This window comes from Microtus pennsylvanicus, chromosome 21 (assembly GCF_037038515.1).
Source record: "Microtus pennsylvanicus isolate mMicPen1 chromosome 21, mMicPen1.hap1, whole genome shotgun sequence".
In the NCBI taxonomy this organism is placed as follows: Eukaryota; Metazoa; Chordata; class Mammalia; order Rodentia; family Cricetidae; genus Microtus; species Microtus pennsylvanicus.
The window spans coordinates 20,170,988-20,197,946 of NC_134599.1; the positions used below are offsets into that span (position 1 = coordinate 20,170,988).

Genomic DNA, 26,959 nt, shown 5'->3' on the forward strand with positions numbered 1-26,959 from the left:
TCTTTACTTCTTGCAACCCATCTGCTCTGGTGTCTGCACAACACGGCCTGACCTTTGAACTTCATTGCCTCTCCTGTTCCCAGCTCCTTAGTATTGGCAACTCTCTCCTGTAACATGGAGGGCTTGCTTTAAAAAGAAAAAAAGAGGGGGAAGTGGTGTGGGAGAATTGTCTGTATTCTGTCAATCATGTTTTAAATAAATGCTGATTGGCCAGGCAGGAAGATTAGGCGGGTCAACCAGACAGGAAGTAGAGGCAGGGTGACGAGAGCAGGAGTATTCTGGGAAGAAGGAAGCTCTACCCCCAGTCCTGCCCAGATCACGGAAGAAGCAAGATGTGATCTACCCTGCTGAAAAAGGTACCAAGCCATGTGGCTAACATAGATCAGGATAATGGGTTAATATACGTTGTAAGAGCTAATACAAAGCCTGCGCTAATGGGCCAATCAGTTTATCACTAATATAGACTCTCTATGTGATATTTCCTTGGGGGCTTACTGGCTGTGAGAACTGGGCAGGACAGAAACCCGGACAAGCATGGTCCTCATGCTACACTCCCCTGACATGCTCTGGTAGAAGGTGGCTTAGAAGTCCCATAGCCTGTGGGTCACTGAACCACATCAACATATTGTCATTGCTTCCTGGTCCTAGTGGCAGTTGAAGCCTCTCATGTAGGGACATATGGCAAGTCATCAAGGCTCTCAGGGCACAAGGATGTCCTGTAGAGGGGTAAGAAAGTGCCATCCATGACTGATGGCAGGAACAGAAGCTGCTGTCCCCTGGCTTTGCTACCTGCAGTGTAGCATGGTGTGTGTGTGTGTGTGTGTGTGTGTGTGTGTGTGTGCGTGTGTGATTGGGGGAGGCAGCCTTACTCTCTGGAAGGCCCCTAGCATGCACTTTCATGGGCACAGCAGGAGTTCCTACCTGGCTCTTCCAGAAAGTTGTCTGGGGTGCTGACTCTCTATGATACAGCATGTCGTCTGGTTTCAGGCTGGTCATGTCTAGCTCTCATCACTGCCGTGGGACGTTCAGTGACTAATGAACTTCTACAGTTGGGCTGTTTGATGAGCGAGGCCTGGGTTGGTAATCTGCCTTCCCCAGGATTATCAGGTTTGCCTTTACATCTGGGCTTCCAAAGCTACGATCTTTAAACATTCTCTTGTGTTATACCCACAAGTACCCCAGTGCCACACCTAAAGCTTTGTTGTGATAATTGTCATGAGGGAAAGTTTGTTCAAAGTTTTACTGTAAAAAATAATTCACTTGGCATCAGAGTTCACAAGTTTGACCAAGCGTTGGTTGACTAACCAGCTGGTTGAGCGGAACCAGATTTCTTTCTTACACCATCTGGATCATTTTCTTGCCAACCGTGATGCTTACAGAGACCACCACACCCCAGTTTCATTCAGAATGTGTCTATGCAATCCCAGTAGTCGGAGCTCTGCCTTGTTTCATAAGATCCCCAGGTATCTTCCTCTAAACCAGTGTTTCTCAACCTTCCTAAGGCTGCTACCCTTTCGTATCTCATGATGTGGTGAATCCCAACCATAAAAGTATTTCATTGCTAATCTCATAAGCGTAATTCTGTTACTGTTAGAAATCATAGTGTATGCAGGATATCTGATATATGACCTCTAAAGGGGTTGCAACCCCCAGGTTGAGAAACACTGCTTTAGGTCCCAGAACCATGGTGCCTAAAGTGACTCACGTATGGGTAAACTTTCAGAGGCTACCGACATTGTTTGCTTCTGCTAGCTCGGAGGTGTTTTGCTTGCTCAGCCCTGCCTTTGTGTTTCCCAAGCTGCCCGCCCAACCACTTAGGGTGGTACCCAAATGGAAGATAACACATTCTAGGCTCATCCCAGAACTACACCTGTGGCTCAGGTACTACCATGATGTCAACACAGTCCCACGAGCAAACACGAGTCAGTAGCCTTGCATAACAGGGGTGAGCACCGTCCCTCCGGGTCATTTCATCAATGGTGCTTCAGGGGGGGTCCCTGAAGCCCTGCCACTCTCGTTCTAAAACACGTGACAGGTCAGGTGAGATTCACATAGTCAGACTCACAAGCCTGATCCTGGGGAGGGAGAAGTAGGAGGGAGGCGGAGGCTCCAGGACCCAGTATAACGCGTGCTTGAGCCCACGATCTATTTTAACAAAAACGGATTTGAGGTCTGTAATTTTCTCAAACTGAAAAACCTCAGCTTGGAGGCAGATCTGGGAAGTTGAGCCTGCTTAGCTGTACCCGTGGGTGAGAATTCTTGTCTTTTGACAACCCACTGAGCAGGCATTGAATCACCCAATCACTGCAAATTCTTTTCTAAATAGAAAGTACTCCACAGCTCCTGATGGAAAAATTCCAGGGTTTGCAGCAAGTATCTGGCTCATTGGAAGAAGTAGGGTTTTTGGCAGGAGTGGTGCTCCTTGGCTTTTTTTTCCAGCACCAACAGAACTTCTCTGCAGATAACCTAGGAATAAACTTGGCAAGAATCTCGGGGGGTGGGGAGGTCTGTGAGAATGCCTTATACCCTCCCTATCTCTGGGCTCGGGGCCCCTACCCGGCGCAAAGAACAGGCCTCTTGTTTGGGAGGCTCAGTTGTGTTTGCTCAGACCCAGAGTGTGTGGGTGTTTAGCTCAGCCAGAGAATTTGATAGACACTGAGGCCAAGGGTGGCATGGCCACAAGTAGGCATGAACAGGAGAAGCAAGGTGTGGGTGGGAGGGGATGGATGTTCTAATCTGCCTCATTTTCCAGTGTCAGGAGCAATTTGCTTCTAAACAAAGCTTTTAGTGGAGACTTCAATGCTGTGTTGTTGAGACAAACCACATGTAATTGGTTTCCCTGCTAACATATGGGACAAAATAGCCTGGCAAAAGCGTCTTCGTGGAGGAGAGTTGATCCTGGCGTCATAGGTTGAGGGGTGCAGTCTATCATGGGGTGGTAGGAACTGGAGGTCGCTGGTCACATTGCATCCGCAGTCAGGAAGCAGGAAGAAATGAATGCTGGTCGTTAGTTTTCTTCCTCTTTTCTGAGGTTCAGGATCTGAACCCCCCAACCCCCATGGAAAGGTGCCAACCATAGTAGGGCGGGGCTTCCTACCTCATCGAACTCAACCTAGAAAATCCCTCACAGACGCGAGCAAAGGCTTGTCTCTTCAGTGGTTCTGGATTCTGTCAAGTTGACAACATTAACCGTCATGCCATTTAACCTTAAGACAAATAAAAAAATTTTAGCTTGTCCCACTGTTTGTCTGACTTCTTATGCTGTAGGCAGGTACAGTGACAGATTAACCAAAGGCAATGGAATTTAATGAAGAATGCAGAGTCCAAGGCCACCCACATTGTACCTGTTTGTGCTTTGTTCTTCTAATTTGTCTGAACTCCAGCAAGAGCCTTGGTTGGGGGGCAGTGCCCTCCTGGGGACGCTTCCCCACGACTTTGGTTTTCCTTATCCAGGGGATACCATTTCACTCATGGTTGTGGCTTAAATGGTGTCATCGCCCCTGGTTATCACGTGGCCCTCTAAGAACGAATATATTTTCCCTCTAATTAAGGCCAGGCTCTTGAAAAGATAAAGGGTATTATTGTAGGCGCTAAGGTTTTCATTAACATCGAAACCTCAGGCAAAGCAGGATCATTGCTGCGAAGTGAATCCAGTTGTTGCTGAAGACTTTGCAGCCCGCTAGGCAGAGCATCCTCAAGGTCTTTCCAAGACACTGCGGTTCGAGTCGGTTTGCCCAACCGTCCATGGAGCAGTGCAAACACCTCATGACGGTTTCCCGTGTCCACTTCTTTCTGCTAGTGTTGTGACTCTGGCTGGGCTCTGTCCTGGTTGCGGCTGATGCGAGCTTCTGGCTGCAGCCCATGACCCAGCACACAGAGCTCCAAAGGAGATGCCCGCTTGGTGCCGCTGCCCTGCAATTCTGGGGCACAGGAATTATTCCAAGGTGGGGGCTCTTGCTTGGGGCTCTCCTCGCCGCTGCTGCTGCTGCCGCCGCTGCCAGAAGAAAGTACAGTCACAGATCAGACACTCCTCTGCTGTTCCTTCTCGCTCCTTCCCTGTTCCCCTCTCCCCTCCCCTCCCTTCCCCTCCCCTCCCTTCCCCTCCCCTCCCCCTGCCTTTCCATTTCACACTTGTCAGGCTAGATTATCCTTTCTGTGTTCTTGGTCTAGCTAGATGTGGTGGGAACCAGCTCCCAGCACTTCCCAGCAGGTTCATTCATGCTTTTTCCTCTATGCCTAGATTCCTGCAGCTCTCTGAACAGGCCTGGGGGAATTGGGCCCTTATTTAGTTTAATTTTGTTTTTCTAATGCATTTCTTGTTTAATAAAGAGCTAGGCTTAGTTGCTTGAATTAAAAACAACAATAAAAGCAAGGGGAAAAAAATCATCTCGTCTTTGTACAATTGTCATTTTTTTTCCTGAATAGAATCGAAGAGGAACCACTTGGCTTAGTCTTGCCCCGTGTTTGGTTAGATTAGAGCTTCCCAGTGCTGAGTACCATGCCTAAGGGCCATGAAAGGAGGAGGGACCTTCGCAGACCGCCAACTCTAACTGGCGATGCATTGAGAGAATGGGACGTGGCTGTGACCAAGGGTGGAACAAGCCTAGGTAGACAGGACGAACTCTGAAAGCCACCCAGGGCCGGCTGCTGGCAGGTTGGCCGCAGGATTGCTTAGGGAAGGCTGGTGTCTGGCTGCCTGAGCAGAAATTTTGGCTCTTGCTCTCGCCATCTGTGTGCCTTGCTGCATGTCAACCAATCCCACAGAGTCTGATTTTTTTCCTTTGTACACTGGAAATCAGAATAACACCTAGAGAGCCAGGACTCACAGGTGCCAGTACTGGGTGAAATGGAAAACTGTGCGCACAATTCCCATGTGCGCAGTTCAGAGGATAACAGGAATCTGTCTCTGTGGGGCGGTGCGATAGGAAGTTGTACCCAGAAGGGACTCTAGGGATCAACTATTGTACAGTAGTTGGGTATCTGGGGCTCAGAGAATGGGCCTTGGTTAGAGCTCTTGGTCACTTCAAAAGCAGGACCAGAGCCCTGCCTCCCACCTGCATAGCCCATATGGCCTTCATTCGGCCCATGACAATACGCTCTTGCCCTTTATAATGAAGTATGCTTGCTCTGCACGTGGGATGTCAAACCAGTGAACAAGCATGTGTTTGGATATGAGCAAGGCCAAGGTGGGAAGAGAAGAGGATGCACAGAGAGGCACACATGCGTATGTTTTTGGATCAAGGAGCCCACTGTGCCTTAGAGCCAGTGATGGCCTTAGGCTGCTACAGGGCTCTACCTTAGTGTGCTCAGGGTCCACAGCTCACAGCTGCCTCCTCTCTTCGTTTCCCCTGAGACCCCGAGGGACTAGGAAGCACACACAGGTTGTGTTTTATCCATGCCCTGGTCTTTGTTCCTGGCTGGCAGGAGGGAAAGGAGACGTGCTGCTCTGTGAAGGTTGATCGGGTGGCATGAAAATTGGATCTAAATTCTTTCTCAGCCCCACCGGAGTTCCATTATTTGCGAAAAGCCGAGGCCAGGTGCCTGCTAATTTTACAGGCTGTCGCTCTGCGGTTGAGGTTCTCTCCGTTCCTGGAACTGTTAGGGAGACAGACTGGCCACCTGCTGCCCTGCTGGCCTCTGGGCAGCCTGAGCCAAGCACTTCATGGGACTTGCACAATGCTCCTCTCTTACCAATCGGGACCAGGCAGTGATGAGAAGAATTGCATGTAGGGGAGAAAGTCTAGACCAGTGGTTCTCAAACTGTGGGCCACGACCCCTTTGGGCAAGCCACTATCTCCAAAAATATTTACATATGGCTCATAACAGTAGCAAAGATACAGTTATGAAGTAGCAGTGAAAATAATTTTATGATTGAGGGTCACCACAGCATGAACCATATTAAAGGGTCCCAGCATCAGGGAGGTTGAGAAGCGCTGGGGTAGAGGCTTCTGGGGTGTTTAAAGGACTCCAATATCTGATGCTAGAGATGGATTTTCACCTGGGGATTCTGCATACACACAAAGAATCAAAGGTCAGTGGCCGAGTTTCCTGGGGATGCTGCCAAGGCCTGTTCCCGATACCCAGGTACCCCAGAACAGGAGGATACAGACATCATCCTTTTCCCACAAAACAGCTTGTGCCTAGCGTGGAGCAATGGAAATGAAGTCAGAGACAACTCCAGGGCACTCCGGTGTGCCTGCTATAAGACACACGGGTGTGACTTAGTGTATCCCCGCATACCCCAGCTTCGGAAGCACTGTCCGGTTCTCCGGCGCTTGTCATGTGGTCTTGGTGAAGCCATGCTTAACCCCCTGGTATGGTTTTTTTTAATGTAGAATGGCAGAAAGTTATACTTGTGCCCTGTATGTACAGAGGCAAAGACTCAGAGCTCTTACTGCAGATGGCCTTCAGCTTCCACTTGCTAAAGGCACACCTTGGTATAGGGTGGTTGGTGGGAGACAGGCATTTCTCCTTCGTGTTTTCAGACTTTGGAATGAAGTCAGGGTGTAGCCACACCCAAAGGGAGGGGCATGGGGGCAAGTAGTAAGTGACTTCAACTTGACCGTGAGCAGACTCTGCTTTCAAGTCACAAGTGTGCCTCCTTGCCATTACAAAAATCTCTCTCTCTCTCTCTCTCTCTCTCTCTCTCTCTCTCTCTCTCTCTCTCTCACACACACACACACACACACACACACACACACACACACACTTGAGATTCAGAACATAAAACAGTCTTCTAGGCTGCCCTATTTGGAGGAGAAGCCTGGGCATTATTTTCTTCTTGAGCAGTTTTATGCCCCGGCTGCTTTAAAATGTTAGTATTTTTAATTAATGCCTCTTTATTGTCCCTGTTCTCTCAAGCTCTTCTCCTGAAGGGCACAGTTTTAGAAATCTAATAACAGAGTAGGTAGTGTTTATCGAGGTTCTTAGCTGAAAGCCAGCGTGCTTGCCATGTAGAAAGTGCATTTTAGATTTAAGAAAAGGGCAGTGTGACGTTAAGATTCTCGCAAAAGTAATCAATATTTCATTTCTTTCAAGTGGCTGGGGAAGGTTACAGAACTATTACAATGCACAACTTTCCCTAGATACTATCTTTACTTAAAATTGACTGCTGAATACTTTGTAAAAAAAATTTACCATTTATGCCTGGACACATCGTGAGGCCCGTGATGCATATCACCCCGGCAGAAACTAACTGTGGGTTGACAGGACCGTGAGTACTGCAGACAGAGCCAGCGCTGCTGTCGGAGCATCGTCTTATCTTACATCCGTCATCCTGTAGAGTGTTTCTCTAAAAGACCTTGGGTTGACACGACCCCCACACCCACCCCTGGGTATTCTTTTAAACAACCAATCAAGAAGTGGAGCCCTTTCTGTGCCCATGGGACGGTTCTGCTGGCTCCCGGGCCCCGTGGCAGTGTGCTCAAACTGCCTGCACGCTGGGCCCCATAGCATGGATCAACTTGTCTCTGCTGAGACAGGCATGCTAGGCATTCAGTCTTCCTATGGGCAGGAAGGGCAGCTCATGCTCTGGATGCTCGTGCTCGTGAACACCCTCATCCTACAGACGTTGGAAACCGGTGGAGAAGTGGAGCCAAGGCCTCAGGGCTCTGGGAAGTCCACTCCACTATTTCTCTGCCTGTTTTCAGGACGACCTGTTTTTAAGATGGGATCTATGGACCCCCTAGGTATCCCAGTGACATTTCTGGGGGTGTTACAATTTTCATTGTAATTCGAAGGTGTTACTGGTCCACACTCTTGGGAATGTGGGGAGAGTTTTGAATCCATGGATGCACAGTATGGCCTATAGAAGCAGAGTTGAGAGTCCAGCTGTCAGAATAAACCAGTTGATACCAACAAGTCTGCAAAATGCAAGATGGCAATACTCTCATCAAATCTCTCTCTCTCTCTTTCTCTCTCTGCCTCCCTCTCTTTCTCCTGTGATTCCAAAATTCAGATGGCTGAGGCAGAAGGATTGTGCATTTAATGCCAGCCCCATCTCAAAACAACAACAACACACTTTTTTGTGTGTGAATATGGAATGGGCATATTCTTTGTAAATATTTAAATATTTCTCAGTTTAAACTTATGATAAAAATAGTAGTTGTAACTCACATATGTAAAAACTATTGGGTTCTCAAAATTTTTGAGAGTTTAAAGGGGTCTGGTACCTGATGGTTAGAGACCTTCTGTGGGAAGAGAGAACAGACTCTGGCTTCTGGGCTCAGACAGGCAGTGAGCTAGCCACTGGGGCAGGGCTGAAAACGCAGTTGTTCATGGTCAAGGGGAGACCTGGCCAATGCATCTCATCTCTTTTTTCCACACTGTGTCTGCCTTTGGAACAGTTTGGAAAACACTACCCTAGACAGTACAAAGAGCCCACCCCGGCTGCTTGGGCGGTGGCCAGGCATCTCTTACCTGCTTTGGCAAGGGTGGGTCTCCCAAGAGCAGCCGGGCAGCTGAGGAGGGTGAGCCTGCTGGCGCTGGCGTTCTGAAGCTGTCCTTCTGATGAAAGGCAAGGGGTTGAGAGTGCTCAGAGTTGTTCTCCTCTGCGGATCTGCCCTCGGTCGTGACCCTGAGCTGCCCCTCCAGCCTCCTGTTGGGGCCCTGTTGGGGCCTCCAGGTTCTGGTAGCGTCCTTGGAAGGGATAGTGAAAATGACGATTTAGCCTCAAACGGAGAGGAGGCAGATGGGCAGAATATGGAACACTTGTTCCTGGGTGTTTTAGTCATAGTGGCTTCACCATCCTCAAAGTGACTCGTCTCCTTGGAGCCCTGAGAGGCAGACACTGAGGGAGATGAGGAGGAGGCAGAGGAAGAAGTGTTTGTTTCTGTCCGATAGACAGGTGGGCTCTCCTGGGCTTGGTTAAGCTGCAGGTATCCACATGGTGGGGACGTTGACTTCTTTATGGCTGGTGGGCTCAGTGTCCTGGGGCTCAGAGGTGGGCTAGGGGAGCTGAGAACCGCAGGGAGACCTGGCTGGGACAATCCACGAGAGGAGGGGAGGCTCTGCAGCCTCCTGTTCCCTGGGGATGCCCGCTGTGCTCTCGTGGGAGAGGTTTTCCTGATCCCTGGAGGGCTTCTCTCTGGACCCTTCCTGGATGCTTCTGGAGAGTGTGGACCTTGTGAAGAGGGGGCCAGGCTTGGTTCCCAGGTCTTGCTTTGCCCAGATGTGGGGTTAGGGTGGTGCCAAGGGTTTGCCTTCTGGCCATGTTCAGAGAGCCTTGCGGCGTCTTCCTCTGGTACCTGAATCTGAGCTCCAGCCTCTGCCTCTGAGCTTAAGCTCACTGCTTGCTGGGAGTTCAGGCCCAAGGTCAGCTTTCTGGAATTGCCCACATTCCTGATGATCCCTGGCCCAGTGCTGTGCAGCCTCAGGGAGCTGCCAGTGCTTTTGCTAGGGAGCAAGTCCATGGGGCTCATGGAGGCTCTCAGCTTGGGGGAAGCCCATGTTTTCCTTGGTGGGCCAGCTTCTTGCAGCCCTGGTACCAGGGTCTCGTCCACTGGGCTCCGTGCTGGCTGACTGCTCTCGGGGTGTTCCAGAGCAGTGAATGACTTGTCCATTAGGATTTCCAGAGGAGGTGGGGGGAGGTTCTCTAGGTCTTCCTCCACTTCCCAGCTGCTTTCCTCACTATTGAATGCCTCTGCTGTAGGAAGGGAGGGAAAGGGGGGAAAGGGTACAGAAGGCCTCCAGCCCATGCTCACCCTGAGAGGTTCTCTGCCTGTTCCTGGAGAAATTTGGGGCTTAGCATAAAGAGGGGCTAGCCCTCTGTATATAGGAAATCTGGGAGGGATGGCAGGGACCCCCCACTTTCTGAGGCCGGGGCTTGACCCCAAGTTCCTGGAGTCCCTTGGCATCCTCAGACTTTCATTGGGACTGAAGGCCTCAATGAGCTTCTTCACTGATGTTCTGGTGGGACAGTCCCTGATGTCCCATTCAGTGTTCCTGGGAACCCCACTATTCTCACCACAAAAATTGGCATTTGGCAGCTTCCCAGCCTTCTTCTGGCAGGGCTGCTCACGGTCAGAGAGGTGACCACCTCTTTGCAAGATGCTCTTGTCTTGATTGGGCAGAATGCTGAAGTTTTTGGTGAGGGAGGCCTTGAACTTGCTGATGGTACTACCGGGACTTACCCTGCAGTTGGAAGGGGGCCACAGCACTGACGTCCTGGGTTGTAGAAGCTGTTCCCTGTTCTGCCTCTGCCGTGTACGACCCAGGGCATAGAATACCTCCAGCCTTCGACTGAGGTCTGTCTGAACCCTCTTCAGCTCCTGGAGGGTGGGGTCTTCCATGTGGCTCTTAAGACTTCCCTCTGATTGTGACCTCCTTTGTCTCTCAGGGGCCCTCCTGCTGCCACAGGCTGTGTTAGGTCTTGGAGGGACTATTGTTGTCCTCTCCTCCTCCTCATCCCAGTCGTGGGGTCTGGAAGGCACAGGGACAAACTTGATCCTTTCACTGATGGCTTCTTTCATCTTCAGAATCATTTCCTGAGCCTGGGGGCTCCTCAGCTTCCTGGAATATGGCTGAAACAGGCTTTCCCGGGTGGGAGGTGAGGACCGTGGTCTTGGAGGTGATGCTTTCTGTTGCTCAGCATGCAGATCCGTGCTGCTAACTTCATCTTCCTCCTCCGGGCTGCTGTCCTCATCTTCGCTCAGGGATGGAGCATCCACCAACCCAGAACTCTGAGAAAAATGTGTTTGCACAGGGGTCTCAAACCCGAGGGAATTCCGCAGAATGCTTTTGGTAGCCTCTGGAGGCCTGGAGGTGACTGCTTCTGAGCCGGTGCTGGAGGCACGAGAGTGCCTAGCTTTATCCTGTGCCACAGGCTGAACCTTCGCTATCCTAGGCTTCGACAGGGGACAGTCTTGGTGTCCGTCTGAACCTGTCCAACATGGACCTTTCTGCCAGGCATGCCTTGCCATCCTGACTTCCACTTGGGGTGCAGTCCCTGGCTTCCCTTCGCCAGGCTCTGCTGCCAAGTCCCAGCTGGTTTGCTTGCCCAGCTTCTCCATGGATTGCACAGACTCATTGTCGGCACCGATGCCACTGTCCTCAGAGCACAAGGGTGGACCCGGCAGCCCAGGGTCACCGTGGCCCGTGGTCAGGCTCTCTAGTTGTCCCAGGGCCCTTAGGAGGCCTTCGTCTATACCTCTCTGGGTGCTCAGTTTACCCTTCAGGTGGCTAGCCGCAGTGCTGAGACAGCTGCTGGAGCTCTCCAGCAAGGTCCCAGTGAGGTCAGCCACTGTGCCATGGACCGCCTGCAGCTTGTTGACTGTGTACTGCAGCAACTGTTGCAGGAGGTCTGGCTGTTCCCAGGGCTCACCTGTCCTGGACGGCCAGGCCAGATCCCCTCTAACTTCCTGGAGGAGCACTTCTCCATCTTTGGAGATTTCTCCCAGGAGCTGGCTGACCTCCTGGAAACACAGCAGCAGGAAGCTGAGCATGGGTTGTAACAGCTCCCGGGTGTGGCTGGCCTGCTGGACGAGACGCAGAATCGCCTCGTATCTGGAGAGGCTAGCGTGCAGATAGGCATACGTGTGCTGGTGGGCCTTTACCAGGGGCTCAGGGAAGTCCACTTGGCCTTTTGACTCAGGGATAGTTTGGTAGCAATGGCTCTGGTTGTCTGACTGATGGCACCTTGGTTTGTTGTCCCATTTTGAGGTCTCCTGGGGCATGTTTTCCTCACTCTCTCGCCAAGCAGAATCTGCTCCTTGTATCCCGAGGGAGCCATCTGTCTTGAATGACATGTCCGCAGCGGTGCGGCTTTGTGGAATGTTCAGCTGGAATCTTTGACTTTCTGGAATTGGGCCTTCCATATCTTCTGTGAGCCGACAAAGACCTTCAGCCATGGTTTGGGGTTTCTTGGAACTCGTTGACTCCTCTGCTGGCCTCTGTCCCAGGTGCGGTTCCCAACCAGGGTCACAGAAGGTGGAACTTTGAACCAGCAAAGGGATGGGACCTTTTTGCCTGCCCCTCTGACCTTCTGGCAAAATTGCTTTGGGCTTCTTAAAAAACTGAATGCCACTCTTGGCCACGCTGTTCACAAGGACATTGTGTGATGGCGTGCACCCCATGGTTTCAGCTTCTCACCGTCTTCTCCCTTCGCAGTCTTTGGAGAATCCTTGGGACTGGGGACAGAAGTCTCCGTGGCTAGTCTATCCCGGCAACGCCAGTCCAAACTGAGTCCATGGTACACACTCCTAGACTTGGAGCCCGTGCCACGATGAAGAGGAAGACATGCCGTAGTCCTAAATTTTGCAGCTTCTGCTGTTAGTGAGTAGCGGGACAGTTCTGACGGGCCCCAGGCTCACGGATTATGGACCTGTGTTTTGCTCCTGCCCTGACAGATGTGGATGGCGAGTGGAGCTCTAAGCTTATTAGGGTAATCATGCCCCAGCCAGTCAGCACTGCGCGTGTTCTAATATAGAACTCCTCAGCATTTACTATCTTGGGAAGCAGATTATTTTTGCACGTGCTCATACTTTAATTCTGTTCCGATGCCTGCCATAGGAAACCTAGAGAAATGAGCCATAATTGCGAAAGGCTCGGCAAGATGTTGTGGGAGGGAAATGAGGGCTTGCTGATTATAAACCCTGGAAACGTCGTGCCCTTCACTGTTTAATAAGGGCAAAGCAGCTAAGGGTTCAGTTTGCTCTTATCAGGAAGACCCAAATGCTGGGCACAGTGGTGCGTGCCTGAAATTCTGCCATTCAGGAGGCTGAGGCAGGCGGATTGCTAGTCTGGTTACATAGTGAGTTCCAAGCTAGCCTGGGCTATAGAGTAAAATGCTGTCTTAAAAAACAAAAGCAAAGCAGGAAAAAAAAGAACAAAAATACCAGGATAAGCAAGAAAAGCGACAATAGAAAATGGAGTCAGAACCTGGGCGGTGGTAGCACAAACCTTTAATCCCAGGATCTGGGAGGCAGAGGCAGGCAGAAATCTGAGTTTAAGGCTAGCCTGGTCTACAGAGTGAGTTCCAGGACAGCCAGGGCTACACAGAGAAACCAAGTCTTGAAAACAAAACAAAATAAAAACAGAAAAATAAATAAATAGAAAGAAAGAAAGAAAGAAAGAAAGAAAGAAAGAAAGAAAGAGAAAATGGAGTCAGGTGGGAGGAAGTGTGTGCTTCCTGGCCTGGAGAAGGAAGGCGGGGAAAGTCAACCGTCATACAGGCTCATGCCTTATCATTAGAACCTGTAGTGGCTCAGGGCCATGCTCCTCTGAGAAGAGACTTTCTGTTGAATTGCCTTATAGGAAAACAAACAAATCCTTGGCAGTGGAGTTATTTGTTCCTAAGAACATAATTCTAACACATAACATAGTCTTTCCCACCCCTTCCCACTATGTAGCCCTGGCTGGCTTGGATCTTGCTATGTGGATCAGGCTGGCCGTGAACTCACAGAGATTCCCTGCTTCTGCCTCCTGAGTACTGGGATTAAAAGTTTGTATCGCTACATCCGGCTCTAATTCCTTGCTGTTGGGGAAGTCTAGAGCAGATATGTCTAATCTGCCATCTAACATGAAATAGGAAATTTACTTAAAACATTATTATTATTATTAGCTTGATTGCACAGTTCACAGGTGGGTGTGAACTTTGTGGACTACACCATCATGTTGTAATGTCAAAATATTCTAGAAAATAAGGCTTGACAAAGGGAGATATGGGTTGACTTGGGGGAAATTATTATTATTATTATTAATGTTTTATTTTTGGAGACAGGCCTTACTGTGTAGCTCAGGCTGGCTCTGGGCTTTCCATAGTCCTGTCTTAGTCTTCTGGATAGATGAGAATTACAGTATACAGCTTTGCAGGTTGAGTTGGGGGAATGTCAGAAAACTATTTAACTCTACTGAGGAAGAGGATTTTTGTTTTGTTTTGTTTTAATAAAGATAGGGCCATTCTATGCGGCTAGGGCTAGCTTGAAACACACAACCCTCCTGCCCCAGCCTCCTGAATGCTGGGATTATAAGTGTGTACCACCATGCTTGGCTGAGGCCATCTTTAAAGTGGAGACAATGGTACTTGATCCGCTGGGTTCTTATGGGGTGTAATCAATCAATGGTCTAATAACCACTCAACTCACTTTATTACTCCCCCAAAGCCCATGCTACACCACTTATAATAGGAAAAGTCCCCTGGAAACTAATGGTTTATCAAGGCCTAATCTTTTCTGAAAGTTTCTGGAAGAGCTGCCAACAGCGTATTCTGAGCCCTCTGAATCCACATCCGTCTTATTTTGATCCCCCTCCCCCAACCCACCTACATGGAAAAGTCCTATGCTGGGTACCTGGCTGGTTCTCTGAGGCTTCACACTGACATTTCTCTCCTCTTACACATAATGGTTCCATCTTTCTGCAGAGGGCTGCTATTTAACCATTTCTCATTTTTGGATGACTAGTTCATTGTCAGTTTTAACTTTTTATAATAGAACAAGAACATTCACGTTGGGCATCCCCCGAGGGCGCTGAGACTGGAGTTGGCATTCCCACCTCCATCATTTTTTGCTTAACTGAGTTCTGGGCAGCCCGGAAGCCTTTGGAACAGAATGGACGGCAAAGCCACCTCCCTTGCTTGGAACAAGCGGGAGCCTGGCTGCTGGGGCTCTGTGCAGAGCCTCATGCCCAGCACAGCTGGAGCCCCAGAGCGCATCATTAGCCAAGTTCCCAGGTCTGTTGATTTGAAGCAGAGCTCAAGGGAAGGCTGACTGAAGCAGTGCCTGGGGGCGAGCTATGTTAGGCAGTGAGATGTTTTATTTGTCACCTTCCTGGGCTGGTGGGTAAACATGGACTCTGCGTGGAGGCATCCTTTACACGCTGGATCTCACAACGAATAGAGCAGAAAGCTCATCTGGAGAATGCTTTATGCAAATTGTGCTCCTTTTGGGACTGGAGGGTCCCACATGAATTAGCTGTGTACAAGCCTTTGATCTAAATGACGGAAAGTGTTTCTAAACCAATGACTGGAATCACAGTATTTGCCCGAAGTTCAGGTGTCAGCACTGCAGACCTCCCAGGCTGGGTTTCTCGCCGCATACAAATAGTTCAGAAAGCTGCGCATTTGTTGCCATTCATTTTGCATTTAAGACCAACTTTTACTTTTCTTCCTCCTTAAAGGGGTTGTTTCACATGCTTAAAACAAAACAACACAAACCTCTTAGCAGTGAGAAAGGGAAATACCGCTACTTTGGATAAAACTCACATTTTAACACATGCCCTTTGGCTCATCAGTTCTAAGATAAAAAATCATGAGTATTGAATGCATGTGTCCACAGATAAATCAGTATGAGAATATTCATAGTAATCATATCCATAATATTCTGAAATTGGAGACCATATAATTGTCTGTCAACAGGGAAGGATAAGTTTGATATTTGTGCAAAATGGAACACCACTCATCAATAAAAGGAGAAAATAAAAAAAATATACATGACATGGATAAATTTAAAAATGATCGTGATGATGTGGTGGGCGTGGTGGATCACACTTGTAGTCCTGGATACTCAGGAGGCTAATACAGAAAGTCTTATTTAATTCTCACCTGCCTCAAAAGGAAAAACATGCCAATTGTGGTGGCACACAGTTTTGATCCCAGCACTCGGGAGGCAGAGGTAAGTGGATCTCTGCGAGTTCAAGGCCAGCCTGGTCTACAGAGTAAGTTCCAGGTTAGTCAAGGCTACATAGCGAGACCCTGTTTCCAAAAACAAAACAAAAACCAGCTCCCCTCCAAATCCTTAGCCAGGTATGGTGTTGCAGGTCTCTAATACCACGACTTGGGCTGCTGAGTCAGGAGAATTACTGAGTTCATGGTGAGTTGGGTTGCAGAGTGAGTTCAAGACCAGCCTGGGATGCATGCTGACATCTTGTCTCAAAACAGAGCAAAGCCAAACATAAAAAAGAACGAGTGAAAGATGCCAGGCGTTGAAGGGTACACATGGAAAGAGTTCGTGTATATGGTCAAGAGCAGGAAAAACTAACCTATGATTATTGATCAGAAGAACGGTTTCTCTAGTCCGAACTATGGGCTGTGGAGAACTATGTGGACATGGAGAATTTCCTAGGATGGTGGAAACAGTTTATGTCTTGATCTGCGTGGTGGTTTTCTAGGGATATGTATCCTCGAGTTACACAGCGCTGTTGTCCACTTCACCAACACTACACATACATTCCTAGTTACAGCACAGCCTTGTATACTTTGCTTTGTGTCAGAGAGAGTTCTCACTATGGCGCTGCTGATTCGGGTAAGGGTCCCTGTTTTCACTGGCTGTTGTTATATGAGCACTCTAAAACAACAAATACTATCTCATGTTCTGTCCTTATTGTGTGGATCTCTCCAGAGAGCTGCTTGAGTGTTCTTAAAATATGGCAGTCGGCTTTCCCAAAGAGCAGAGAAGAGACCACCATGCAACCTTCGTAAGGTCATTTTACTTTCTTCATATTGTACTCTTAACAAGACATTAGGCACAATCACACTCAAGAGGAAAGGTAAGCTCTACCTTCAAGGGGTCACTAAAAATGAGGTCATAGGTCAAACTATGAAATCCAAAACAGACTCATATAAATATGCAGAATTTTCTCTGCATGTATTTTACAACCTAGTTTTCTTCTACTATGTCATTGGTTTATATTCATATTGTTCAATATACTTGACTTTTTTTTTTCAGTACCAAGGGCCATACGTAGGTCCTCCTCACAGATATTAGGCACACACCACACCACATCCCTGGCTTTTTTTTTTCTTTTTGAGGCAGGGTCTTGCTACATGAGTCAGGCTTGTATTTTATTTCTGCCTCAGTCACCCAGGTAGCTGGGATTACAGGTGTCTGTCATATGCTGGCTACAGCATTTTTAACTGCTAAAATAATCATTGAATTGAAGGCTATTTTCTCTGTCCGGACTAGTATTGAACACTCAGGTTAGATCGATGATGAATAATGCTGACACATTCTTGGGTGTAATTCTTTGCCCGCATCTGTAACCATTTTCTCAGAAAAAAAAATAGGCTATTAACGTGCTAAAGTTCATGTAGATACCAAATAAATATTTGAAGAAACTCACAGAGTTATTTTTTAGGACAGTTTTAGAACAAAAGAGCAGAATTCCTGTAAACCCCCACTTCCATGCTCCGTTTCTCCTGCCATGAATGTCTCACTTTACTATGGTACTCTTGTTACAATTAAGGAATCACTAACAATACATACTTGTTTAAAGCAAGCCACTGCCAAGCCCCATACCTTATTGCTCAGACTTAGAGTTTACCATGGTCTCCTTTTGTCCTGAGTTCCCATCTCTGGGCACATTACATTTGATAGTCATGTCTCTTTAGATTCCTCTTGGAGGTAAAGTTGCTCAGAGGTCCTTTGGTTTTGGTGACCTTGACGATTTCGAGCGGTACCAGTCAGATTTATTGCAGGTGATGTTGTCATTTATCTGGTGTGTTCTCCCATGACTAGGTGGGGTCACGGGTTTGGAGAGGATGCCTACAGAGATAACGTGCCAGGTTCATTCCACCACGCAGTCTGTCAATATGATTTGTGACCCTGGACGATGAACTTGTTCACCTGGTTACAGTGAGGCAGTTTCTAGAGGATGCTTCCCTAGAATTATTCCCCCCCCCCCATCTGCACTGTTTGGGAATAAGTCACTATGTACAGCTGCCTAGAGGGAGTGGGGAGTTACACTCCCCCTGGGGTAAACACTTTTAAAGGGGTTGCTGTAGTTTGTGACCTGACTTTCCAGAAAGACGACGCCAGTTTTGAATCCTGGCACCAGTGTGAAAACATCCGGATTTCTGCAAGCTTGCTGGCTTTTGCTATTCGTCTTCATTTAAAGTCTCTGTGGGTTCAAGAGAGGAATTGCATCTCGTTCTAGCTTATATTTAAAAATGTGTTTTGTTCACCATTTACTTACTTGCTTTCAGAAATCACCTGTACATTTCCTTCGTTCATTAAGAGAATGACGTGTTCGTGAATCTTCACGATATTGTGCTGTGGAGGTCGGTAAAGGTGGCTCAGCAGGTAAAGGGCCTCACTGCCAAGCCTGATGACTCGAGTTTAATCCCAGGACTCACGTGGTGGAAGGAGAGACTAGACTCCTGTACACTGTCACCTGACTCCCACGTACAGTGCTGTGACCACACGTATGCACACACACAAATTAAGTATAATAAAGTTTAAAAATATTACTCACATTCCTAGTCAGTTTATTATTATTTATTAACTAGTATTAATAGTTTTAAAGTTTTGTCTTGCCTTTAAACATTATTATATAGTGTAATTAGCATTTTATGTAATTTATCAGTCTTTTCTCTTTGTAATTTCTTTCTTCATTGTTATTTTACAGCATATATGTGTATATACATGTATGTATATGTATGTACAGGTGTGCATGCATGTGCAGCTCTGGGTACATGTCTACCTATGTCTGCAAAGGTCAGAGGTTAATAGTACCTGTCTTTCTCAATCACTCTCCACCTCATACTTTTGAGAAAGGATTTCTCAGTGAATGTGGAGCTCACCAATTTGACTAGCTTGCCAGGAGCCCTGTGGTCCTCTTGTTTTGCCCTTCCAGTTTGGGAGTACAGGTGTGTGCTGCCATGCTCAGCTTTTATGCAGGCACCGGGGATCAAACTCAGATCTTCTTGTTTCTATAGCAAACACTCTTCTGACTGAGCCACTTTCCCAGATTAAGTTTTTACTTTGTGAACTATTCAAATCTGCTTATATTGAAACAGCCATTCTTTTAAAACAGTTGAGCCATGGCATAAGTGGCCCTGGTTTCATGGATTTGAACCTTGTTGCACAAATAGGAAACAATGTATATATTTCAGGATGGATAACTCTACATTATGGTCCCTTAGGTACTTAGGGGATTCTTTACTAGTTTAAGGAATCTCAAAATGGAAATGAACTGGATGACATATGATAAGTTCTTGGGCTAAAACTAATAAAATGATGAACTAATAGTAGAATTGACCGTCAGCACTGGAGATGTAAGGATAAATGGTAGGTCGGGGAGAGCTGAGCTTGTGAAGTCAAGAGATTGGCTTTTCTTTGAATTAGTTTATGTTATGTTATAAAGCACCATAGTTGAGTGTGGTGGTTTGAATTAAAATGGCCCCCACAGGCCCATTGGGAGTGGCACTATTAGGTGTGGCCTTGTTGGAGGAGGTGTGGCCTTGTTGGAGGAAGCTCAAGGCAGGCCCAGGGTCATTCTCTTCCTACTGCCTGCTGATTGGCTCCTTCTCCAGCACCATGTCTACCTGTGTGCTGCCAAGCTTCCTGCCATGATGATGATAATGGACTAGATCTCTGAGCTTGTAAGCCAGTACCAATGAAATGCGTTCCTTTACAAGAGCTGCCATACTAATGGTGTCTCTTCTCAGCAATAGAAACCCTAACTAAGACATTGGGGCAACACCAACCACTTTCAGGTTGTACAACAGTGCTATAGTAATAAAACCAGCAAGATATTGGCACAAAAACAGATTCGTTGATCAATGGAATTGAACCGGAGACCAAGACATAAATCCACACACCTTTGGGCACCTGATAAAGAAGCCAGAAGGAATAAAGACAGCAGCTTCAACAAATGGTGTTGGTCTAGCTGTACGTTGGCATGTAGAAGAATGTGAATGGATTCATTCTTATCGCCCTGACAAAACTCAACTCCAAATGGATCAAAGACCTCAACATAAAGCCAGGAATAATGAACCTGATAGGAGAGGAAGTGGAGAATAGCCTTGAACTAATTAGCACAGGCGAAGACTTTCTTACCAGGATACAACAGCACAGGCACTGAGATCAATAATTAATAAATGGAACCTCATAAAACTGAGTTTCTGTAAAACAAAGGGCACTGTCATTCACACAACGTGGCAGCCTACAGAATGGGAAAAGAGTTTTTTCAACATCACATCTGACAGAGGGCTAATATCCAAGATGTATAAAGAACTAAAAAAAGAAAAATCCTAGATATCAGGAAAACAAACAATTTATTTATTTATTTTAAAAAAAAACAGATACAGATCTAAACAGAGAATTCTCAATAGAGGAGACTCAACTGACAGAGAAACACTGAAGAATGCTCAACATCCTTAGCCCTCAGGGAAATGCAAATCACAATGGCCAGATCAATAAACAAGTGACAGGTCGTGCTGACGAGGGTGTGAGTGCTAACTTGTACACAGCCACTATGGAAAGCTGGGTTTTTCAGAAAGGACTGTCTTATCTTTAGTCAAGTTCAGCAGTCATTTCTCTGTGGGTCTACATGTCCAGTTCATCAGGCAGTCCAGGCAAGAGCAGCTTCTTGCTCAAATGGCTAACAAACTCCATAAGAAGCCTCTTTGATGCCCATTTTCCTCTTAAAATAGATTGGTGTTGCCAGGAGCATCTGTGTCTCATTGTCATGAAAAGTCCTAAGTTCTTAAACATTTCTATGCCATATTCTGTAGCCTTTAAAAGGTTTGAAGAATGCCTATCCATCTGAAATACTTATCTGTCCATCTAGAAAATCTAACTAACATGACTACAAGCTTGACTGTTATAGATGACTCTATTAACCTATATTTCTTGATTATACATTATATTTTTAAATGAGCTGCACAATTACAATACCTTAATCAAGAGCAGAAATATACATATAACAAAACTGACCTTAAATTTGTATCAATAAACCAAGATCCATACCAATGCAAATCTGTATAGCATATCCCTCTTTAAATATAAACAAACATTTATAAACAATATGCTGCCAAACTGCTTTCTGTTTTTTGTTGGGCGAAGAAATTTTTGGGGATGTTCATGGTGACCTTTCTGGGGCGTCTTGGTGCATTAAGCCATATTAGTCTGGAAATAATCTACAGGTTCTCATCCTCTGTGGAAACAAAAGAAGAACTTCTTTTACAAAGCAACTTATCCTTAGACTCAAATTTTGAAGTCAAGAAATCTTTAAAATATCTATGCTGGTTTAGCTTAGCAGCCCATGCAATGAAATGTCTCTCTGTACTTAGCTCCTTCACAGTCAAAAAATTCAAAGTAAACACAATAATATACATAATCCAGACTCTCTGTGTATATTTCATTTTCATGTAGCTTATTATTTTTTTACTCATTTAATCTATGACTGTCTGTACTGTCTCTTTAAAGACTTTACTTTTTAAAAAATACCATTTACTTCTTTTTATAACTGTCTATAGTCTTTTTCTTCTCTCTCCCAAGCCTACGTACATTTATCCAACACTATCACCCATTTAGAGGTCTTTTCCATCTGAATTTGTCTTTATTGTGTAGTTACAATTATTTTCTGACCAGGAATGCTTATTAAAATGCTATGTGCTTTTTAAAAACCTAAGCTGCAGCATTACTAGGGTATATACGGCCCTACCTGCTTGCTCTGCCCAGCCCAGCATGGCAGAGCTGTTTGCTGCCTCTGAGAGCCATGCTCACAGCTCCATTTTTAGGCACACAGCAAGTCTATGTTGCCACTAAGCAGCTTGTAACATGCTGTTTACAAACCTCACTTTATAAATGCTCAGCCTCCTGAGAGAGCCAGAGGTCATGCTGGCAGCACGGCCCAGAAAGCTGGCATTTCAAAGCTGTGTGGCTTTTTTCTGCTACCACTGAGTCAGGAAAACCTCTCTTAAAGAAGCCATGTTTCTCTGCTTGCTTCTAGCAAACAGAACCCACCCAAGAAATTGCTGCTACCAAACCATGCTTAACTGTTCTTTTGTGTGTATAGAATTCCTTTTCAAGCTCTCTCAGGTTTTAAGTGGATTTTAGTTGGTCAGTTGGTGCCAATTTGTTGTGGGAGAGGGCTGCTCGGTCGTTTGTATGTGATTTTACTATGTTAAAGTTAAAACCTTCCTTTTTACTTAAACAGAAAAGGGGAAATGATGTGGGATTCCCCTCTGTATGCTGTGACTATCATTGGTAAGTAAAGAAACTAGTTTGGCCTGATAGAGTAGGTAGGTAGGGAAAACTAAACTGAATGCTAGGAGAAAGGAGGCAAGTCAGAGAGAAGTCATGTAGCCCCACTGGAGACAGACTGCACTCTGGAGTAAGGTGGGGATGTCTGAAAGAAGCCAGTATTATACAGAACATCAGAGCCTGGGGAAGTGTTGGAGGGAAGCCACAGGGCCCCATGTGAGTAGGGCTTCTTTATGTCCCATGTCTGATCTCATCTGAGAGTAGAGAGTGTGATGCTTAGGAGGAAACAGTCTATCAAGCTTTGGACAGAACCGTCCTTTGTTGTGTGGACAAGGCAGGGTAGGAATGGTGCCTGTGTGTCAAATAATGGAAAGACCTCCAGCCTCTGCTGCCTCTGTCTCCCACAGGTCCAAGCAGCATAGGAGGACACTGTGATGTTCCAAAGCAGTGGTCCTCAGCCTGTAGGTCACACCCCTTTGGAGATTAATTATCAGATATCTACATTCATAACAGTGGCAAAATTACAGTTATGAAGTAGCAATGAAATAATTTTATGGTTGGAGGTCACCACAACATGAGAAACTATACTAAAGGGTCAAAAAATTAGGATGGTTGGGAACCACTTTTCTAAAGACTACCATGCAAAAAAATTTCTTTAGAGCAATAAATAGCATGAATAAGTCAGTCTAGAATGAGATATGGGAGCCAGGAGGACATAAGGGCACTCAGGACAGAGAAGTCATGGTACAAGGTATCTCATCTTTCTAAATTTTTTTTTTTACAAAAAGTATACTTATAGCTGACTCTTTCTATTATCTCTTAAGACTTTAGTTTTGATCCTCCACAAATTCAGCAGGTTTAGTAGCAGATACCGTTCCTATCAAGTCCTGATGTATAATATAAACCCTCAGCACGTGTATTGACTTCAAAAACCTCTTATCACCCTTGCGTCTTTTCATGGTCTGTATGTATTCATTATACATGTGCTGGGTCTCATGAAGATGATGCATTTAGATTTCAAGTTCATTAAAGCCCAGGCTGGCCTGAAACCAGCAGTGATCCTCCTGCCTCTTCCTCCTAAGCAAAACAGCTGACACCTGTGATATCCCCAGATGCAGACAGCACAAGTTCACACAAAGAAGGGGACCCATTATACAAGACCCCTGGAACTTAAGATTGAATTCCAGAGAAGGGAAAAAAGAGAGAGAGAGAATTTCCAACCTAATTGTGAGTGAATTATAAACTTGAATTGACTAAGACATGACTGTATTTGAATGAGTTTATCTGAAAGTAGCTAGATTAAATTTTCTCTGCTTTGAGGCAGAACAGAGGCTCAGGGAAGAAATTGCAGTCAATTACAGGAAAATAGAGAAAATTACATTTTTGCACACTCAAGTCAGTAGCTGTGAAATTTGTGTTGGCTCCAATAATTACAGGCAGCCAGGTGTCAGTAAAATCTCAAGAACAGACCGAAAGATCATTGTGGGCAGTTTTTTTCAAGTTATTGCCTGATCTGCGCCGTAACTGAGGAGGTCAGTGAGCTGTCATCACTAGACGTCCCGGTGAAGTGAATTCGAACTCCGGTTGCACATCTTCTCTATACCTCAGAGAGCAGTCAGGTCTCAGGAGGCCGAGAAAGCTTATTCTTCCAGAGTTTTCAGACCCTGGTCCAGGTTATAGCCTATGACTAGCAAGAAGAAAACAGGAAGTTGTGGGTGGTGTTGGAATCCTCTTCCACACCTCTTCCCACCACCACCAAGACCCAGAGGAGCGTGGAGGAGAGAGAGCTTGGATATAAATTCTCTTATCTTCCAGTCCTGGTCTCTGTGGTTTTGCTGCAGACCCCCTTGGGAGATCATAGCTCCTGCAAGGCGGCCTTCCTTCTCCACACATTCACGTGTCATTTGGTCTCGCTCCTGGACTCTTGCTCTGTATGCTTTTAGTTCCAGGTAGAAACACACTATTAGTCAGGCAGTTGTGGCGCACGCCTTTAATCCCAGCACTTGGGAGGCAGAGGCAGGCAGATCTTTGAGTTAGAGGCCAGCCTGGTCTACAGAGAGAGTTCCAGGACAGCCAGGATGGTTATAGAGAGAAACCCTGTCTCACAAAACAAAACAAACAAAAATCAAAAACAACAGAAACAAAAGAAACTCATTCTTAAACTCCCCTTCCTCTTGGGGAGGCTCCAAGGCTTTGTCCACCATCCTGAAAATCCTGCCTTTTGTAAATTCTCCTCAATTCACTGTCGTCTACTGTGATGTCCTGGCCGATGTTCTGGGGACTGGTATAAGACATCCCGTGCTGTCTGCATGGATGAGGGGTGGTGTACAATACTGATAAAATGAAAGATTCTCTTAGGCAGACAAATCTGAAGCCCTACGTGAGAAGGGCTGTCAAGTCTTGACGAGCCTGCTCTAGTAAAAGTTCTGGTTGTGGTTCCAAGTCTATCAACTCTCAGATCCTTCATTATAAACAGTAATTCCTACAGATGCGGAAAATGACAATCAATACAAAGTTCACAGTGATCAGCAACGACTCCTAAGCTGAGCGCTTATGTTGAGTTGACAAGAGATGAGAATTCGCCTTTGGATAGGAAGAGGGAAGGTGGGGGCAGCTTGCCATGTCGAGCCTCTGTTCTGTTATAGCCAGTGGTATTATTTCAATAGAAACTGTGATCCCTCCAGTTCCTAGGCAATAGTTTCCCATTTGCAGAAAATTCCAGAAGCTTGAAGGCCTCCACGACCTTGATATACAAGATAGAAGGACATTGCCTTAATGTTTAACATTCTACTTTTCATTAGCTGAACACTTTGGTCTGAAAATAACAAACATACCATCCTGATAACTCGAAGAGGCTTTGGTGGGGGGCACTTGGTAGGTAGCATCCTTCTAGATACCACACAGCAACAACCGGGTGGAAAAGGGTGATGGTTAAGTGTGCCAAGCGTGTGTCTGTGCTGTGTGTTGGGTTTACCTCCACAGTACCCATCCTGGGAAAGCCATTCAGGCAATTTTCATCTGAAAAGCAGTCTTTATCTCTCCAGAGACTTGCCATAACTTGCAAACCCTGGGCCTGGCTGAGGCGGGAGTGATGTCATTCTGAAGCTGATCTGTTTGCTGGAAAGATGCCCAACAAAGACTCAGCAACTTCCATTTCTTGGCCCTGTCTCCAAGAGCACACCAGAAGGGAGCAGCTTCAAAATGTTGGGGTGCCCTTTGTCTCTCATTAATCAAAGGAAGTCCTCCAGCCTTGTCTTGGGTGATGTGAGAATTTAGACAAAGAGGATTGTTTTGTTTTCCCAAGGTGGGTCCTGGTAGCAACCGCACATAGCCAAAGGTCTTCGGTTACTTCAGTTAAATTCCTGCAGCCTCATTTTTCTTATGATGGTCAATCCCATGGAATCAGCAAAGCTTCCTCTCACATATCTGACGAAATTGGACCCAGCTTCAGAAAAGCTGATGTGGAGGGAGGCCTGAGTGGGAAGTCAGGGTGATGGATCTCTTTAGTAACTTGTCAGTCACTGTAAGATTCTCTCTCTAAGCATAGGCTTTTCTCCATTGTGAAGCAAAGGGCTTGTTGGGGTAACTAGAGTTGTCCCCTCTTAATCCTGCCTGCCTAACAGTAGGTTAAGGGTCATAATTAGTAGTGCTTGGCCCTTTAAATCTCACATCTACAGCATCATAACTATATCACTGTTATGCGTTTGTTGCCTGTGGGGATGCTGGCTAGCTGGGACTCTCAAAGGGGACTCCACCAAAGGGAGGCAAGTCAAAGCCTGCCATTACCATCGTGGCTTTCTGTAACTAGAATCTTCTTAGAGCCAGAGGGAGCCCATTATGAAAACACCCATTTCCGTGAGCTCCCAACTACCACACTAAGCACTGGACTCTGCTGAGGAAGGTCCATGAGGGACTGGTTTGTTTTTTTTCTGGGTGACACTGAGGAGACAGTCACATGATTTGGGTAAGTCATTTTATAAAATGAATCTGTCTACTCAGACCTCCAGTGAAACTCCTTTCTGCTAAGGCATAAGTGGATAACCTGATCAATGCACACAGAACAGCCTCAGACAATTGAATGTGGGTGTTAGTAATCGGATGCATACACTGCCCTGCCATATGGCAAAGAAATTATATATATATATGAACTATATATATATATATATATATATATATATATATATATATATAATATTCATCAGAAAGTCAGAACAGTGCTCCAAATTTGAGCATCCTCGCTACTCTTCTTTAATCCCGGCAACCACTGAGCATTTATTTATTTATATTTTGGTTTTCCAAGACAGGGTTTCTTTATGTAGCAGCTCGGGCTGTCCTGGAACTCTCTTTTTAGGCCAGGTTGGCCTCGAACTCACAGAGATCCGCCTGCCTTTGCCCCTCAAGTGCTGGGATTAAAGGCTTATGCCACCATGCCAAGCCCACAGAGCATTTACTTTTGCCATCGTTTCATCTTCTCCAGGATGCCAGTCAAAGAGAGTTCCATTCACTACTGCCCATGCCAGCTGGGATGCCAGTTAGCTGAAGACATGCAATATACAGTCAGGCTGACTTTTCTTTGAACAATATTCACTAAAGCTCGCCCTTGTCTCTTGGTGGCTCAATAGACCGTTACTTACTGTTGCTAAATATTGTGTTTTCCCACAGTTTATCCACTCATCTATTAAAGGCAGAGGGTGCCTGAGTTGCTTCAATATTTGGGTTTGTGTGTGTGTGTGTGTGTGCCCGCCCGCAAATGCCTGGGAGTCTGGCTGCTGGCTCTTAGGCTCAGACTGTATTCTAAAGTGTCAGAACCAGTTTCCCGCCTCCTAAAGTAATGAATGGGATCTCCGTGCTCCACACCCATCAGTCTTTGTTAGTGTTTTGAATGTTAGCTCTTCTAATAGGCGCACAGTGGTGTCTCATTCCAGTTTGAAGTCCCCTAATGACGTAGGATATGTTGATTTCATAGACTGGCCACACATGTTTTTCTGCGAAGTGTCTGTTTAGATCTTTTGCTTATCTAAAGAATTCGAATTAAAAAA

The 26,959-nt window shown here is 46.4% G+C and overlaps 1 protein-coding gene across 1 annotated transcript; it reads right to left on the reverse strand.

Annotated features, from left to right (window-relative positions):
- Positions 1-3,788: 3,788 nt before the first annotated feature.
- Pcare (photoreceptor cilium actin regulator) lies at positions 3,789-12,311 on the reverse strand. Its single transcript, XM_075955167.1, has 2 exons — positions 8,419-12,311; positions 3,789-3,985 (listed from the first exon to the last, which is right to left on the reverse strand). The coding sequence occupies exons 1-2, from the start codon at positions 12,069-12,071 to the stop codon at positions 3,796-3,798; spliced, it is 3,843 nt and encodes a 1,280-aa protein (XP_075811282.1). The 5' UTR covers positions 12,072-12,311; the 3' UTR covers positions 3,789-3,795.
- Positions 12,312-26,959: the final 14,648 nt, after the last annotated feature.

Excerpts from the sequence above, each read along its gene's own strand:
- Pcare (XM_075955167.1), bottom strand. The coding sequence starts at position 12,071 with ATGGGGTGCACGCCATCACACAATGTCCTTGTGAACAGCGTGGCCAAG. Across the intron at positions 3,986-8,418 it reads ACCCACCCTTGCCAAAGCAG|CAGCAGCAGCGGCGAGGAGA; the intron begins GTAAGAGATGCC and ends CAGCGGCGGCAG.